This window comes from Cryptomeria japonica, chromosome 5, assembly GCF_030272615.1.
Source record: "Cryptomeria japonica chromosome 5, Sugi_1.0, whole genome shotgun sequence".
Taxonomy (NCBI): domain Eukaryota; kingdom Viridiplantae; phylum Streptophyta; class Pinopsida; order Cupressales; family Cupressaceae; genus Cryptomeria; species Cryptomeria japonica.
In genome coordinates, this window is record NC_081409.1 from 841,400,129 (window position 1) to 841,419,669 (window position 19,541).

Below are 19,541 nucleotides of genomic sequence, written 5' to 3' on the forward strand. Positions count from 1 at the left end.
TCCTGGGTTTGCGACCAATCCAGGCTTCCTCAGGAGCCTTCCCCTTAATAGCATGAGTGGGAGACTGTTGTGACGTATTCACATATCACCCCATTGCAAATGGGGACCCCCACTTTTTTCTTTTTGGGGTCAACCCTTTTGGTTTTGTTGTTAGTCGTTTTAGTGTCTTAGCCTTTGCATTGAAGGGATTGAGTCAGGTGGATCTCCTCAAAAGATCAAGTCAATTGAGTGATTAGGGGTTATTTAAATCATTCCTAGCGTGTTTTTTTGTGTACTATCTGGTCGCACTTCAAGTTGCTAAATCAAACCTTGGTTGAATGCATAATGTCCTCCTAGATCCCATCCCTTACATCAAGGATAGAGCGAATTTGCCTTAAGGAGTCTGGAATGTCATCCTGATCCTCAAATGTCCTAAAATTTGGCTAAGTCTGGAATGTCATCTTAATCCTGAAATTTGACTAAGTTTGGAAAATTGAAGAATCCTCCAAAAACTAGATTTTGCATTATAACTCTTAGAGGTCCAAAACCACTCTCAAACATCCTGACAATATTTATGGAATATAACTTAAAGCATAAGAAAGAAGAAAGATATAAGAAAATGTCACTTATACATGTAAATTTTCGCTCCTGACCCTTCCAAAGGATCCAAAGCGAATTTCAATTTCGCTCATCCCTTCCAAAGGGTCCAAAGCGAATTTCCTTATTACTCCCTTCTTGGTCCTAATTTGCCTCATAAACCTTATCCCTATGGCGTGGTTGAGAGTATTGATGTGTGAAACAAAGTGAAGTGATGAAAAGTGAAGGATTTGAGCACAATTGCAAATTTCGCTCCTAACCCTTCCAAAGGGTCTAGAGCGAAATTTTTCTAAGCTCCTAGCGAAATTTTTCTAAGCTCCTAACCCTTCCAAAGGGTCCAGAGCGAAATCCTCCTCCTAATAGCTTATTTCTTCACTAAGAACATTGAATGGTGGTCATGCATGGTAGAGAAAAGGATTCAAAGGATCAAGTCTAAAGCAAAGATGAGTGAAAAAGGATGAGAATTGAGCCAAAAATAGAATTTCGCTCCTGACCCTTCCAAAGGGTCCAGAGCAAATTTCTCCATGAAGCATTATACCTTGCTCCAACCTACAAACTAACTCATTCCCAAGCATTTCTTCAAGGCAAAAGGCTTGTTTTTAATGATTACAGGATGAGAAATGGAGTTTTGTGAAGGAAGATCAAGCAAAATGCAAATTTCGCTCCTGACCCTTCCAAAGGGTCCAGAGCGAAATTCCTAGCAAGACTCCTTATTTTGCCTAAGGACATTGTTTTAAGCTAAAGATGGCGAATTGACTTGATTATGGTAAGAAGAGATTTGACAAGTCAAGTTCAAGGCAAAGAAAGGAGAAAAGAAGTGTGAAATGAGCTTAAAGACAAATTTCGCTCCTTACCCTTCCAAAGGGTCCAGAGCGAAATTTCTTCAAACACTATTTTCCTCCTTATTCAAGCCAAGATCTTTGTTCCTAGGACATGGTGGAGAGAGGATGGATATATACTTGCCTTAGGAATTGAATGGAAGTAAAAGCAATGATGGATTTGAGGGTAAAAGAAAAATTTCGCTCCTGACCCTTCCAAAGGGTCCAAAGCAAATTTTTATAGAATCCTCCCTTTGCTTCAAATTTGAACTAATTTTTGTGCCTTGGAAGCAATTGAGGGGTGAAAAGGTGGAAGAATTAGGCCTAAAATGCAAATTTCGCTCCTGACCATTCCAAAGGGTCCAGTGCGAAATGTTCTCAAGCTCCTGACCCTTCCAAAGGGTCCAGAGCGAAATTCCAAAAAACTCCTTTTGCTCCCAATTTTGTATCAAGCCTAGTGTTGATTGAGGTGGATTGAACTTAGAGGCATCCTTAGGCATGCATTTGAGTAAATGGTGGTCACAAAATGTGAAGAATTTGTCCTAAAATGCAAATTTCACTCCTGACCCTTCCAAAGGGTCCAGAGTGAAATTTCCTAGAACCTCTTTTTGCTCCTTGTTGAGACCAAGATCTTGATTTCTAAGGCATGATTTGGAAAGAATTGATATGTGCTTGCCCTTGAAAGGTGATTTAAGGCAATGAAGTGATAGAATTGAAGCTAAATCACCAATTTCACTCCTCACCCTTCCAAAGGGTCCAGAGCAAAATCCCTTATAAGTCCTGTCCTTGGCCAAGGTCCAAAGTGAAATCTCTTAAAACACTAGTTTGCTCCTTGTTTGAAGCCTAGATTTTGTCCCTTGGCGTAAGATTGATGTATTCTTGCCTTGAAAGGAGATTTGAGGCAAAGAAATTGTGAAAATTGAGCTGAAATGCTAATTTCACTCCCGACCCTTCTAAAGGGTCCAGAGCGAAATTCCTAGGAGGTCTAATGTTTTGACTAGGTCCTTGAGCAAAACCCATTCCTAAACAATTTTTGAGGCAAATGATTTGATCTTGGTACGGTAAGGTTGAAATGAGGTCAAATTGAGCAACTTTGTCCAATTTTTCTCCTGACCCTTCCAAAGGGTCCCGAGAGCAAATTTCACTATAGGGCCTGTCCCTGGAGAGGATCTTGGGCGAATTTCATTCTAATGCCTTCTTGTTGATGATTTAAGGTAAGAAATGCTATGTTAGAATGAATATATTATGTATACTTAATCATCTTTCTTTCTTTTGCAGATTAATAAAATCAAGATGGAGGAGGATCAGGCTAGGATAAGGAAGACCTATTCAAGTTCCATCATCATCAAGGACACTTCAAATGCATGGAGGACTCAAGGTGCTTCTAAAGCGTTGGAAGACTTCAAGTGCTCAAGGAGTTGCAAGCTATCCTCAAGATCTTCATTCTACCACATGAAGAAACCACAAGATGTTAAGAAGAAAGATCTTATAAACACTTCAAGGCGAGGTGAGCTACCAGAGAAAGAAAACTTGACAGTGAGGAGACCTCATCAAACACATGGGAGTCAAGGAGGTACATCATTCATCGCACAAAGGACAGAAGAAGACCAACCAAGCATAAACGCAAGCAAGGTGGCGTCCCAATCATTGTTCCTCCAGTCAGATAGGTCCATGTCAGCATGTCCAAATTCAATGTACCTGACTCACTAGTGATGGCACAAACTTCAAGGCACCTACCCCTGCTTCCTATTGTTCTCAAGTATTGAATGTAATTTTCTCATTGGTTAAGGGAGTTTGTTGTAACAAACCCTAATTAGGGTTTTTATCTTGTAATCCTAGCCATTGATTGTAAATCAATCAGAGCCATTGAATTATAAAGAGCTCCCTATATAAAACTCTGGCTCTTCATTTGTAAGGGTTAATAGTGGGTTAATAGTTAGCTAATAGAGAATAGTGAATAGTTAGAAATTAGTCTATAGTAAATAGTCAGTAAAATAAAATAGCAATTAGAATAGAATCGGAAGAAAAGGCAAGAAATTGTTGCCTAAATTGTAAATGAACTCCATTTTCATTGAAGTTATGATGAAATGTGTCGTTTCTTTGCAATATGCATGGTCTCTTGTTGAATCTTCATTTTAGATGATGGTTAATTAGATTGAATGAAGGAAGTTATTGAATGCACTCGCGTGGAATCTGCCTAGTCCAAACCACTAGCCTCTTGCTAACTGTAAGTGCGCCCTGCGTGGTCGACTGGCATAGAATGAGCTTAATCTCAAGTCGTTACGCGTCTATTGCTCACACATTAACTTGAATGGTGATCAGTGTCTAATGGTGTACGATTTGAATATATTCGAAGCATCCCTTAGAAGATCGCACTGAGTTGGTGTTGAATTGTTCAGCCTGATGGTGAGACCCAACCCAGTAGGACTCCAACTAGTCATTCATCCATCTTCTCGCATTCTAGGTCTTAGAGTAGACTTTCTGAGCCCTGTATCTTTTGATGTTTCTTTATCTTCCAGCCAGTAGATAGGATTCAAGTTCCAACAGATCAAACACTCAGGACATCAAACGTAAGTCCCCTTGTGGTTCTAGCATAATCACATCAGACCAAATTGAGTTTATCCACACGTAGAGAACCTACATATAAGAACCTTGGAGTTGCCTCGATTGATCCTTAGGCGAAATCTTCAGCATTCGGGGAAACTTTGTTCAAGAGAGGATAAAATAACTTGGTATTTTATCATGTGTTCGCATGTGCATAAAAAACACATCAATAGAGACCTATTAAGGAGATAGACTGCAGTAAACACTGCTTCTGCCCAATACTTCTTAGGATCATTTTTGTGTTCCGTCATAGACCTAGCCATTTCTATAATGGTGCGGTTGCAGTGTTCTACAACACCGTTTTATTGAGGGGTGTATGGTGTGGTTAACTAACGTTTTATGTCATGTATCACAGAAAGTGGAGAAAGCAGTAGAACAAAACTTCCCCCCATTATCAGACCTATGAGTAATAATAGAAGTAGACTCTTTTTCTACTAAGGCCTTAAATTTCTGAAATACAGGAAAGACATCTGATTTCTGTTTAAGAAAGTACACCCACATCTTACAACTGAAATCATCAACAAAAAGCAAGAAATACCTACACCCAGTAACAGGAGTATTCATTGGACCACATACATCAGCACGAACCAACTGCAGTACCTTAGATGCTCGCAATGAGTCATCACCATCCTTAAACGGTGTCATGTGATGCTTCCCAGCCTAACAAGTTCACAAGCTCCCTGATTATGAGTTTGAATTTCAAGTAGGCCATGTACTAAATCTTCGCGAACAAGTTGAGCAAGGTAGTGAACGTTCAGGTGACCATATCACTGATGCCATAGACTAGTGATTGAGGATGATTTAGGTGCGAAGGCATGCTCAAGAGAATCACACGTATCCACTAGTCTGTAAAGACCATGATCCTCAATGGCAACAACTACAGTAGTGCGTGTCGCACGATCAACAATCGAACACTTGTGAGCACTAAATCTGACTCATAGAGAGAAGGTTCAGTTCCATGCTAGGAATGTAGTATACATTAAGGAATATGAGATTCCTCCCACCAAACTATATCTGGACGTTGCCCTTGCCGACAACGGTATACTGTTCACCTCCTCCAAATATGATTGAATCAGTATAGGGAGAGAATTTTGTAAACCAATCACGCCTGTGAGTGAAATGCCGAGAAGCAACAAAATCTTTATACCAGGCAAAAGACTTCACATGGTTTGCAAGTCTTTAGCCATAAAGGCGTAAAAGCCAGACTCTTTATGCTTTGTATGCTCAACGACATTGGCTTTAGGCTTAGAGCCCCCTGCTTCCGTTGTTCGGAAGCTATCCGATTGTGACAATCCTTGATCATATGGCCATATTTGTGACAATAATTGCACTGCACTTTCTTCTTTTTCAAACCATCCTAAGACTGACCAGAGCCCTTCTGCTGAGATGATTGGGATGACTGAGATTTGCCTTTATCCTTGTGAAAGGATTTGGCTGCAAATGCTTGCTCTGAGGAGGACGTAGTGGCACTGCTACCAAACTGTTGTTTCCAACGATCCTACTGCAGAAGTTTGGTGCATAACTCAAGAAACTTCAGATCAACATTCGTAGAGGCAAAGTTGAGAGTTTCAATGAAGTGCTCATAGGATTTTGGCAGACTTTTCAAAGTGATAACTACCATATCCTCTTCCTCCATTTTCCGACCAATAGCTTCAAGCTGATCTCGAATGTCCTTAATCTTCGTGAGATGTTCCTGTAAGGACATACGTTCATCCATAATGATGGAGAACAACTGGTTCTTCAAGAAGAATGCTCGGCTTTTGTCAGATGCCTCATGCAATTCCTTCAAATGCTTCCAAATTTTTAATGATAACTTGCCAAAAGGAATCTAAGGCAACTGGTCATCTGTGGCAGAGAACTTAAGAAGCATGATGGCTTCGCGATTTCAATCATCAAACTTGGCCTAATCTACTCCGACTGCGGAAGGACGAGATTCTTTTCACAAAACAAGATCATCAAGGCGGAGATATTCAAAAATAGTCAACATGCGCTGCTTCCAAGTGTTATAATTCTTGTCGTTGAATCTCTAACTGCCTTCCAACATTAAGTTGGTTAATGACACCATCTCGCACGCTTCCCAATGCATAGAAAACAAGAAATCTAAAAAAGGCGTGAAACTGAAACTGAGGTAGAATCAGGTACAGACTTCAAAAAACAAATGAAGTGTGGTTGGCACGAACTTCGAGAAAATTTTCTGGCCAAAAAATTTCGCGAGAGACCCAGAAGAGCTCTCAAAAAACCCACAAAGAATCTGTGGTTTAAATTAATTTCAGCAAAAATCTGAGGGTTTTCTACAAAACCCTAGCCAAAATACATAGAAAACCGTGTAGGAGGTAATGAAAAAATCGCAGGCTTGAGAATTTGAAGAAATAAAAAGGTTAGAAAACTCTAGCCAACACCCACACACAGGTCGCAAAATGAGGCAAAGACACGAAAATACCGTCGTTGTGTGAACAAAGCCGCCACCCGGAGAGAAATGCAAGTCGCGTGCAAAAATAAAAATCGCAAAAGAAAGTCGAGGTGGGATGAAAGAGATCGTGCAAAAGAATAAATGCGATTTGCAGAACCAACGTGAGACGAAACAAATAGAATCGCGAAATACGTTGCGATTTTCCCACAAAATCCATCGCGCGGGAGGAACTAGAGGTTGCAGCCGTCAGGTTATAGAAAAATGGCGCCACAAAAAAACGTGAAGCGATTTTATTAAAAATCGCCAAAAAAAAAAGAAGAAAAAACGCAAGCAGATCGCGATTGCAAAGGGTCTAGGGCACAACGTGTGTAGAGAAAATCATCGCGTAGGCAACCGAAAAAGAATCGGGCTTGCGGCTGCTGAAAAACCCTTGCACGAAGAAGAACCCGACCCTGCACACAATTCTCAGAAAAAAATATTTTTCGAAAAACATTTTTCAGTAATCTTGAAAAATTCCTTTTGAAATTTTTTTGAAAAACAAAATTAGTGTCAAGCCTGCTCTGATACCATATTACTGAGAAGTAATTGGTAAAAACATAATTGTATTAACAGAATGATCGAAAGATAATTATATAGAATTGCAACAACTATGTTTCTAAAAAGAAACAATCGTAAAATAGAAAGAAACTAAAACTACAATATTTACATAATTGCCTATTACATACTAATAAATAATACTCTAATACAAATTCAATCACTGTTCATAACAGGTTTAAGTAGCATTAATTTTAAATTGTCATATTCTTCATGGCCATGGATAGGAACCAAAACACTGATTAAATATATCATAGTGTCTGTGAATATAAGATAGGGAAAGCATACAAATATAAAAATAAATTACAAAATGCTAAAGAAGAAATCAGTGTCAAAAGCTTGACAAAATTGAAAGATGGTACCCTGGCACAACAGTAATAGGAAGGTGGAATTACCTGTTCAAGTGCTCCAAAATCATCATTTTTTTGGGATGAAGAAAATTCAAGCTGGTTGAGCACCCTATCATGTAATCCTAACTTTTTAGAAGCTTCCTTTTCGTTGTTCATAGACTGCAAAGGCCTTGTAGCATCAAGATCAGCAATATTCTTTGCTTCTGTGTGGAGCAGTTCTCCTGTAGACTTAGGCCTTTCTGAAGCATCGAATTCAGCTTGTGTTGTGGTAGATGATGCAGATGAGGCAATAGAATCCAGGAAAGATGGACGTGAGCGCCGGCTGTTAACTGTTGAGAACAAACCCATGCTAGGTTGGCTTTTAGTGTCAGAATATAATTCTGCACCAAGTGAGCCTTGATTCTGTGACTGCCTATTGTTACTCCTATCAGAAGATGAGAGTTTACTCCCTTCTCCTGACATCATAGTCTCTTCTTTCCCATGTTTACCATTGCCAAAAGCCCTATGCTCATTGGGAAATTTGTTTGCAGTAAACTCTGGTTTCAACATATGACTGGTTATGTGATTAGAACCTGCATTAAAAAATTATAATAAGCTTTCATTGACTTGTATTTAACAGTTATTTGATAATCAACTAGAGGGTCATCTGTGGGAGAAGAATAGCTTAGCACAGGACACATCATCTGAATATCTAAGAAACAATGACTACATAAAATTTTACCAGTATGTCTATCCATCTGACTCATGCCAGCATCATCAGCCAAATGCAATAAACTTGGGTGTGTCATGGGTTGCATTTTCTCTCTATACTGAACATTCTCCTCTGCATCCTTGGAGAAAAGCCTAGAAGAAACTTGTTCAACTGGCATTCTTTCTTTGAACTCATGTTCCCTTCCATTCCTTTCACCCAACTGAATATCTTTAAAGTTTTTCTCTTGGGATAAAAGAAATTCATCCTTCATAGATGCCTGTTCTGCTCTATTTGAATAGATATTAGCTGCCTGAAGAAAAACATTAGGTACATCACTTACAGTTTTAACTTCTTGGTGTCTTGGCAACTCTGAAGAATTTTCTAAAGATGATCTTCTCCAGATGTTCATATAGCCTGAATCAAACTCATTTGAAGAAAGAATATTCCGTCTGTCAGATTCATCATTATCTTTAATGGAAGGTCTCTGCAAGCTGCTACCGTAAATTGGATCTGGCACAATGCTCAAAGTTGTGGTTCCACCGTGAATGTCTTCTCCTGCTGAAGATTTCGCATTGACATGGTTATCTACAAATACTTCAGGTGCCTGTCCTTCATTAGAGGGGGCTACTGAATAAGGCACAGCAGAAGCTGTAGTGTGTGAGGATTGGAAAACATAATTTTCTGGATCTTTATTGGGATTCTTCTCAAATGAAGTTCCATTTAATTCTTCAGTGTTTGTAGGCACGTTTCCTGCAGACTGCTGCACAGCATGACTATTCTTAATTCTAGATGACTGAGAATCTTCAGTGGAAGAAGCCGAAGCCCTTTTGGCTCTCTCTTCCGCTTTCTGCTTACGGAACTCTAGTAGCTGTAGAGCACAAACAAATATAAAAAATCTAAATTGTGTTAATAGATAAATGCATAGAGCCAAATCAACATGAATTACTATCATTATACATGCAAACAGAATAATAAAAGCGAATGAAATGCAGAAACTGCTTACAAATGGCCCTTTAATAGCCTAGGCCTAAACACTTGTGTACCATTGCTCCTGGGTAAATATAAAGAAATAAACTTTCATGATTATGTAGAAAGCTTTACATTGCAGTTTAAAACTAATTCACATGTATCTTATTTGGTGAATTATATATAAAATTGATTTATAATTGTCAAGAATTCATTGTCCCTCAGTCCTAAGTTGGATTAATAATAAACTATTAGCTTCCCGTAGGATGTTAGTTAGGTGGTGTCCATGTACTTAAATGTAATACATTTTGTCATTGTATATTCATGTTTCTATTCAATAAAATAATCTCAGCATTTAGGCCTAAAAGTGGTATCACAGCACCAGCAAAAATGGATGGAGGGTGACAAAGAAGAAATGTCACAGTTGGAGATGTTCGATGCCTCATCAAGCTCTCGCATGTGCATTAGAAGTAGTTAGCAAAAATAAATTTGCACACATCAATCAGAAAGTCTTTTAATTTTCCAAACAATTCATGTTTTTTTTTAAATATAAAACAAAATATTTTTTTTTTTTTATTGATTGGTTGGTTGAAACCATAGGTGATATAATATTTTTGAAAAGAAGATGAATGGATTTCGGTAAAAAATAAAAAGCATATATAAGACAACTAATTCAGTTTTAAAATATGGATTAAGTGGGGAACTTTTGAGCAGATTTTGTTAGTGTTTAACTTTGGGCAAAAATACTGTTGTGCTTAAAACAGGTGTGAAATTCTCTATTAAATTGACTTAAAGATTGGCATGAATTTCAAAAGCTAATCCACCATCAACATTTGGTAACAGAAAAAAGAATGAGATAAATGGAGAATATACATGTAAATTGATAAATGCGGGTGTATATGGAAGATAAGATTGATGGTAGTTTTGGCATTTAAAGTTATTTGCTTGATGAGGAAGTAAGCAATTATTTTTTAACTTGTTTTGAAACCCTTCACACATGTGTTTTATGTATATGCTTTGATTTAAAAGATTTAAATAAATTTTGGCCATAAATTACCACTAGAAACTCTGCTAAGAACCTTATAGAATTTTTTCGAAACATAAAACCCAACATCCATATAAACATGTTTTGATTCAGGAGGAAGTACATTCTCGTGAAGGGAACAAAACCTAGACAATCTCTTGCTAGTGCTGTCAGAGAAGATGCTAGGACTCTCAGGAAGCTTCACAACAAATTCTGTGGTCCAAATGACCATCTGTATCAACCAGGTTGAGTGAGAATAAATTTGCTGGAGGCCAAGGGACCACAGGAGCTTGGAGAACAATTTCCAGAATTGACTTCACTAGTAGCTTGGAGACTAGATCAGTGGTTTAGTAGTAAAGTTGGTTCAAGAGAAGGTTGTCCAGTAAGGCCCAGACCAACTGAAAAACACTTTCATTATCAGTTAAAAAAGTGAGGCCCGGTCCAACTACTTAGTTTTAATGTCCCTATTTGTGATTGTAATTGAGGATAGATTATGCTTCAATTCACAAGCAAAATGCTGGTACACGTGGATAATGAGTGTCTCCATTCACAAGAAAAGTGTAGTACTTGTCGTAGAAGCAAAGATTGTGAAAAAAACTGTGATTAATCGCAAACTGTTACCATTCGCTATTTTTTAAGGGTAAACATCACAATTCCCTGTAAATCGTTGACCACGATTACATGAAGTCAACTTTTTTTTTGCATTAAAATCAGGTTTAAAACGTGTTTGAATTGGCAAAAAAATAATCCAGCCAACAGTTAGTCCTAAAAAACCCACAGAAACCCTTATTTACTAGAGTAACACGCCACTTTGAGGGTATGACAGCAAACGCAAGCACACCTAGATTGCAAACACAAGGGCAACAACTCGGCAGGCAAAAAAAAGGCTGCATATTTCCTCACAAGTCAGAGATAGGTATTTCTTCAATGCATCGCTTTTATTTGATGTCGATTACTTACCTAAATCTTGAATGTACAAATTAATTTTGGCATATTTCCTTTAATCTATGCTGGCATAGATCCTTTAAACTGTGCTGGGTTTGTTTGGTTCACAGGATGATATGTGCGTTAGTTTTGTTGATACCTTGGGTAAGCATAACATTCTACTTTGTATGTATCTGCTTTCCTTTCATTTATTGTTTAAGTCTTTCTAAGTTGAGACGTATTCTCCACATAGTTAGATTTCCATTCTGACACTCCTCAGACAATGATTCTCATTAAATGAGTTGTACCATATCCAGTCCTATCAGAAACTAGTCTGATCTATTACTTATTAGTCCTGTTACCCTGTATAACCTTAGTTACCAGTTTGGTTTCAGGTTCAAGAACTGGTTTGCCAGTTCGACAAAATTTTGAAGTTCCTAAAAAAATTGAACAACGTAAAAACCATATATATGTGTGTGTGTGTGTGTGTGTGTGTGTGTGTGTGTGTACATACACATACACACACACACACACACATCACATAGCATCATATAAACAACAAAACCACCATAATTTGTAATCATAGCATCACGATCATATCAAAATAATAATATCGAGTTCAAGTTTCATCGTTTCAACAATTGGAACTTCTCTAAATTCTCTAAATCATCAACTAGATTCTCTAAATCATCAACATCATCATCATCATTGACATTAGATGAACCACAAGCAATGCCAATGCCACTTGCACTTGCACTAATAGTGTTCTCGCTTTTTGAGTCTTCAAATGCAACAAGCTGAGAAGTGGAAGCATCCAAGTCAATATGCTCTGGCTCGATATCCCACATCTTTGTCTCCCCTTGCTTGTAGTCTTGTTGCTTGTGTGAAAGGAGACGCAAGTTGGAATGCACATATACTATGTTCTCAAAGGGGACGATATTGATTGTTTTTGTGATTTGTGATTGTGAAATGAATGATGCTGGTCAGTTTTAGTGTTTGTAGGCCTTTACAAAGCTTTTTCTTTTAAATGATAAAAAATGTTTTTTTGGTTGAAAAATGTAGACTGAGTTTTCGGTGTCGCTGGGAGTGCTTGGGCACATCATTGGACAGCTAGGGTATGTCCTCACTTTCCCAGATACCCTGTGGATATGTCTCACTCCCACTCAGTTTCATGCCAAGTTTGATTCCTGCTGTTTCTAGTAATGCAGATCATGAAGGTCAAAAATAGAATCTGACCTGTTAATCATATGCAATTTTTTTTGTTTTTGGCTGGGTTGGGCATCCAGGTTCGCCCGGGTTCCCCCAAGACAAACCGGTGCACCCTAGCTGAACCCACAGGTGGGCCGAACCAGGAACGGTAGCAGGTTCGAACAGGACTGGGACCCAGCCTTCCAGGGGGAGAATCCAGTGTCTTAGTGTATAACCTTAAGACACCGGACAGGTGGCATGCAACGTGCATGACTGCAAAATAACATGGAAGTGATGAACTAAAAGTTGTCTACATGCACAGATTTCTACATTGATTCAAGATTCCTACATTGATAAAAATGTATTCCAATAAACAGGTTGTTAGACAGCGTATGGAAAGGGTAAAATTGCATTTCTATAATTACTTCACCTCTATAGTTTACATTCACTTCATAGTGTAACATCCAAACTGATCCAATGTGAATTCCCTTAAGTTTCTAAGAATAGCATCAAAAATGTTGATTTTCTTCCTGCTGCAGCCTGGACATGCTGCATAGCAATAAAAAATTAGTTCTTAATCAATGATAATCTTTCTGGCTGTTGTTCAACTTTATTACAAAGCATTTTCCTGTCAAAAATTATTTCTTAATCAATGATTACATGTGATAAACTTATACTTATTGAACAGTATTAGAGTCACAAATGTCATTCCTAAAGAATGTTTCACCCACAAAGAAATGGTACAGACAAAGGATATTTGTTGTCTGATAAATACTGTTCACGGTTGAAATTAGTCACTATTGACCATGATCATTGCAAAAATACTCTGTGAGAGATTAGCAGTAAGACGTGTTCTGGCACATCACCTTATTTGCTTTCAATATTTCTCTCTTGTTTTCCTGTCAAGAGTTAGGCTAGCTAGAATAGATAAAAAGCCAGCTATGGAAATGACTTTAAATTTAAAAACCAAGTAGTTTTTGTCACTTTTTCTACATTTTTTTTTTTTTTTGGTCCTATTTTTCCCCATTTTTTCAAAAAAACTTATACTTTGTTGGAATCGTTTGCCATTGCACCAAAAGCTCAAACTATCAACACTTGATACAAACACCAAATTTAACCCAACCCACGGGAGGCGGTTAAGCCATGTCACGAGTCCCCAAGGAGGTGCTGACCACCAAGTCAACAATCTCCCCCTCAACACCCACTGAAGGGAGACTCGAAACCGTGACCCAAGGCTCTGATACCAATTGTTGGAATCATTTGCAATTGAGCCAAAAGCTCGAACTATCAACACTCGATACAAACACTAGATTTAACCTGACCCACAGGAGGCGGTTAAGCCATGTCACAAGTCCCCAAGGAGGTGCTGCCCAACAAGTCAACATACTTTTGGTTTGCCGATTTTTTCCCAAAAAGATTTTTGCTGCTATGTTGCCTGTGAATAACGAGTGTTTTGATTGTTAAATTCGTGCCCTAGATCAGTAATCAGATTTGTAACATTTAATCATGCCCTAGTTTATTAATCAGATTTGTAATTTAGTAAACTATAATCAAGTAAATTCAAGAATGAAACAAGGAACCAAGAGACAAACACAAATACCCTGGGAAAACCTCCAAGGAAGAAAAACCCAGCATTAAAGACCCACAGGTCAGATTATGTATTCACTCTTATTGTAAAATACAATACTTAGCTTGCTTTTCTGAATCTGATCTTTATATATCAGATCTGCCCTTTTTGCATGCTTCAAGACTGCACCAAAATGCCCTATATCCTCTTGAATAAGTTCGCCCAATCCTTGGACAAATTCGCACAACCCTCTTTGGTGATTTCGCACCTCTTGTTTGCAGAGCTAATTCGCTGATTTCATGGATAACTGAATTGTATTTGCATTTGCAATTTAACCTTTATTTATATGAGTCCTTAGCCTTTATTAAATCCAAGTCGGCCTCCCTCTTTTGGCACCAATTTATTTATTGTGGCGTGGAGTATTTAGGGTGGCGTGGAGGTATAGGGTTGGGCTCAACTTGGGGGCACGTTACCCCTTTAGGATAGGACCCAGTCCTATATGGGTTCGGATGTTGCCTTAAGGCAATCCGAACCCATTTTTTCCTAGTTACAAACAACATTGATACCTTATCTACTTAAAATATTTCTCTCTTGTTTTCCTGTCAACAGTTAGGCTAGCTAGAATAGATAAAAAACCAGCTATGGAAATGCCTTTATATTAGAAAACAAGTAGTTTTTGTCACTTCTTCTACATATTTTTATATTTTTTTTAAATCCTATTTTTCCCCATTTTTTATACTTTTGGTTTACCGTTTTTTTCGCCAAAAGATTTTTGCTGCTATGTTGCTTGTGAATAGTGAGTGTTTTGATACCCTAAATCATGGATTAGAGGTGTGTCCTAGTCCATGAGATATATTTAAAACTTAGTACCATAAATGTTTTCAAGCTCATTGAAATTTTTAAAGATGACGTGATGATGGGGGTTGGGAGGGTAAGTCTTGATGTTAGAAAAAAAATAAACTATTAAGTGGTGTCTGTGTAGTTACAAGTAATAACATTTCCTCATTGTATATATTCATGTTTCTATCCAATAAAATAATTGCAGCATTTGGACATGTCATACCCTGCTTTTCGTGTCTTTTGGAGGTCAAGGAGGATGGTTAAGAGGTCTATATAAGCAATGCACAACAACAAAGGAAGCATGCTTTCAAAAATGAGCTAATTCCTTTCAAATAGATTGAGCATCTTGTCATCTGCTGCATTGAGGATGGAAACCATCTATGCGGGAGATTTAAGGATAGAAAATCCCTGATTTCCATCACTTGATTAGAGGATGAAATCCCCTGATTCAGACATGGGGCAATCTCACTCAAAGATTGCACTTAAGTTTCATATTGATAGGCAATTGTAATTCAAGGTAAATTCATTCTGGGATAATTCTTGATTATTGCATTCATATTTGTCAATTTGATGTTTTTGGCTACTTGTCTAGCACCTTGTTGATTAAGCAGAACTAGTGGTATTTGTGACTGCTTGTACAGAGCCAAACTCATGATATTGTGATGTTATTGTGGCTTCTAGTATAAAGCCAAACTCACATGAAACAGTCTGCTTTCAAAGAGCCAATTATCTGTAGCAGCTGCTTGTATAGAGTCATGTGAATTTGGCAAATAATATTGTTTTGACTGTGCAATTAATTATGATCTGGTCTAGCTGTGCATAAGAGATTCATTAAGGGATTTGTTCTATGGCTGCCTTCATGAGGGCTGATTACACATTCCAATCCCGTATTCTGGCCACTTCTTTATGGGCCTGATCCACCAATAATTGAAGACATATTTAAGCATTGATAAAAGGCATTTTTTGGTGTACTGAGGGCTGCTCCTCCAGGACTGAGTACTGGCATTATTATTGCATATATTAGTATTCACTATTCATTGAGCTGTAAATACAATTTATAGTGGAGATTAATAATTGCATAATCAAGTACAAATAATTGGGCAGCGTACAACCAATATTTGTATTTGAATTTAAATCTGAGCCCAGGCCTTGCTCTTATTGGAAGAATTATTTGTTGAAAATTTTGAAATTTATGGAGCTGATTTGAATTATAACACAACATTCCGGTGCAGGATATTACAGGACCTAACAAAAATTAAGGGGAAAAATCTTAGCTTGTCTTCCTAAGTTTACCTCTCAACAAACTGTGTGAGACTGTTTAAATACATGTATCTCCTACCATTAATCTTCAAAACAGAGCAAACATATGTACAACTTTGGTTCTTATCCATATTAACACATCCAGCTGAATCAAGATTTTCAGGATCATTCAAATTTGGCAGATTCAGTCAGTGTTTTCAATTCCTATTAGAAATTTTACTGGCTTTCTTTTATATTCTGATTTCTGAATTTGTTTTCACCTACCAAACAAATCAGTTTTTTTTAACACGGTAACTAAGCTCTTATGACATATCTCAAGTGGATACTTATGAAGCAGCTCTTACAAATTAAGCTTTTATTCAAAAGACAGCCATGAAGTGGCTTTAAGTTGCTAAATCATGGGATTTTTCCGGCGATTCCGGGAACAAAACATTGCCCAGAATCAGATTCTGAATCAAATCTCCTGTGGGTGCGTCCAGGGTTTGTGTTTTTAGTTTCCGAAATGTTTAGCGATTCTAGTTTGATCTTTTTGATATTCTTAGGACCTACACTGCTGATTAGTGAACTCAAAACTTATCTATCATCAGATTCTAGTTTGATCTTTTTGATATTGAAAACTGAATTTAAATTAGTATGTTATGTTTCAAAATTTGAAATTTGTAATGGTTTTGTTTAGCATATGTATTGGTATATGGCATTCTAAACTTAATTCTATTTTTTAGCTATATACATACATATATATAGCTATATACATACATATATATAGCTATATACATACATATACATATATACATACATATATATACATACATATATGTGTGTGTGTGTGCGCGCGCATGTACACACACACACACATATTTTATTTTTGTATGAACATACCAAAAATGTACCCAACTCCCAAAACAATTTCCTATTCCCATACCCAATTCAGCAACTTAGACATAACTCTTAACCTCAAAGTTCAAAAGAAACTTTATGTATGATCAACGTTCACAATTATGGTTCAGAACAGATTTAACATTACAAGAATTTTCCAAACTCAAACTCTATTCATGCCATATATGCAACCATGAGGCGGCGAACTACCCTATGTGTTCACAATATCCTATGTGCTTACAATATCCTCTCAAGATTGACATGAGAAAGATGACTAGGTTCAAGAATAGAGCAATCTATCAAATACTTAAAATCAATCATGCAAAAACTGAGCGAAATTACATAAACTATTTCAACAAGGCTGCAAACTTGGCTAACATAAGTACCATGGAAGAATCATTTTGATGTGAATTAAAATTTACCAGCAAAACAACACAACTTCAATTTCTTTAGGATAAAATGTTTGGAACTTATACATCAATTCATAATTTAACCTCTGCCTAACCAAAGACCCTGGTGAGAAACTGGTTTGGTTAGTGTGGATATAGATTTAGTATTTAGAAATAAATTAACGCGATGTAGGTATATAAAAATTAATTTTTATGTCCCGTCATAGCCAGAACACCTCAGGGTATATGAGACCAATCTTGTGAGAAAAATTAGACTTTTTCACTTCACCTTATATATGTTGATTAAATTTTGTAACCCTTGTATTTCGACTTTAAGACCAAGTTCTGGAGCAAACCAAGCCTTCCCAGCTAGCTTCGTTCCTAGAGAAGGTAATTAAGAAGTTCGCCTCCTATATCTAGGATGAAGACACGGAAAGCTGCTAAATTGCTTATCATACGCTTGAATATCTCAAGATCTATATCAATTTATTTCTTAATCTATTATTTCTATGACATTTCATGAATGTACATTTAAAATTTACTCTTTCAACAAAACAAACACATTCCCATCTTATTATCAACTTGAATCGGAGCTAAAAATTATCAGTGCACTGATCACAAAGGTGTCATTAACTGCAGGTATGACAATTTGTGCCAACATATTAGCACTCAATGAACTACAGGTCAAGCACACTAACATTCCCACCTTCAACTTGCCTTCTGGACACAAGATAAAGAGGTTCCCGCATACACAAAAATCAAATCTAGCATTCGACCATAACACAAATAAAATTGCTCGCTCCATTGAAATGAAATCATTTTACTTGCATGCACTAGACAAAATGGCCCATGGGACCAACCACAGGTGTTATAATTGTTAGATGTGGGCTGAAATTTAGTACGATGTTGCATCTTCATGTTAAATCAAAAACGTAAATTTCTCAAAATATTGGGCAATGAACCTACCTTACGCTTGCCAGCTTCAAGCATCTCTTTGCGAGAAGGAGCTGGAGACGCCCCAACTTGTGAGGAGGCCATCGAAGAGCTTTCCTTGGCTCTTCAGGGACGATGGCAATGATGCTGCAACCACCTCAATTCTCTGCATACAGAGGGTACTTCAACAATTTCTGCCCCGCAAAACCCTTGGCAACGCTGTCAGCACCGCACCTTCCTAAACTCTATCATCCACAACGTTCAGCGCACAATTCCGTGGCTCTCAAACGCCCAGGGCATAATATCCAGCCTTATTCAATTCCAAATCTTACCAGATCACACCATTACAAAAATTTCAAGATTACTATGCATCACAAACCCTAAATTCCCTTAATATTGCCCAAAAACCAGAAAATTCCCTTCAAATTTCCAGATCGCGCTAATTTTACAAAAGGTTACAGCCGCAAATATTGTGAATCTCTTCTAAAGCAAGCCCCGGTTGATCTCTACCAATCTGCACAGAAACAAGATATCGCCGGTCAAGATTTTCCCGAAACAATGCCTCTGCAACGCTGCTGCCAAAATGTGCCTTCAGAATCGGAATCTTAACCGCATTTATAGACGAGAGCAAACTCCCACAAAATAATAAAACAAAAAGAGGCTCCCGTTAAAATTGCTCAAATCTAATATATCTCAAATAGCAAATGCTACATATTTCAGATGTAAACCAAAATATGATGGTCCGCATTAATTTTACCAAAACTTATCACGATTTTTGCATTTATTTTCATGCCTGTTGAAAAACAATACATTCGTAGAAAATGAATTCGGATGAGATGATTCGATTCCGCCAAAATAACTCAACTACCGAAAAGAAAAATTTACAGAAACCTATTTCGATTTCGCAATGACTCAGATAGAGCCTCAAATTTTTCAGGGGAATTATATTTTTTGATACACACGAAGGCAAGATGGCCGATCCAAAGGACACATCGGCCAAATCTAAACAAAGAAGAAGAAAATACAATCAATTTAAACGATTTTGTTGCAGTGTATGACGTGAATTTTTTGGAGTTTTCATTAGGAGGCCTTTGCTTTGTTTGGCCCCCTTCTCTGGTGACCGACACGTGTGCCGCTCGACTGGTAACCCTAGGCTTATTAGTTTTGAGCTCATGGAAGTAAAGCCTTCTGTCGCCGGTGACACTGAGCCCGTTTCCGGTTTTGCGATTGTTCTTTCTGTTGTATCGGCTAATTATGTGTTGAATGTTTTCTGACGAATGTTCAACTAGCTTAGATTATTTGAATTCTTTTAATGTTTGAACTGTTTTTTTAAAATATGTTACTGATTTATTTATTTGTTTTATTAAATAGATCCATTCTGTTCTAGGAGTTATTACTCGATTGAATGCGAAGATTAGCTTTTAGGTTAAGAATATTCGTTCGTGCCTTTTACTTTCATCATTCCCTCCCACCTTGATTAATTGAGAAGTGAATTGCATTGTAAGTAGGCAATAAGTAAGTTGATAGGGAA

General features: G+C 37.5%; 1 protein-coding gene across 5 annotated transcripts in view; it reads right to left on the reverse strand.

Moving 5' to 3' along the window:
- Positions 1 to 19,264, reverse strand: part of LOC131042062 (protein BLISTER) — a 93,892-nt gene extending 74,628 nt beyond the window's left edge. For 3 of the 5 annotated variants that reach the window (XM_057975364.2, XM_057975366.2, XM_057975365.2), the window contains exons 1-3: positions 18,044 to 19,262; positions 8,074 to 8,911; positions 7,398 to 7,924 (exon numbers count right to left, since the gene is read on the reverse strand). In XM_057975364.2, coding sequence (XP_057831347.1) covers positions 7,398 to 7,924; positions 8,074 to 8,911; positions 18,044 to 18,115 — 1,437 coding nt within the window. In that variant the 5' untranslated portion in view covers positions 18,116 to 19,262. Of the gene's footprint in view, positions 1 to 7,397; positions 7,925 to 8,073; positions 8,912 to 18,043 lie in introns of all 5 variants that reach the window. The other 2 variants (XM_057975367.2, XM_057975363.2) reach the window with 2 other exon arrangements.
- Between the last annotated feature and the right edge of the window lie 277 nt (positions 19,265 to 19,541).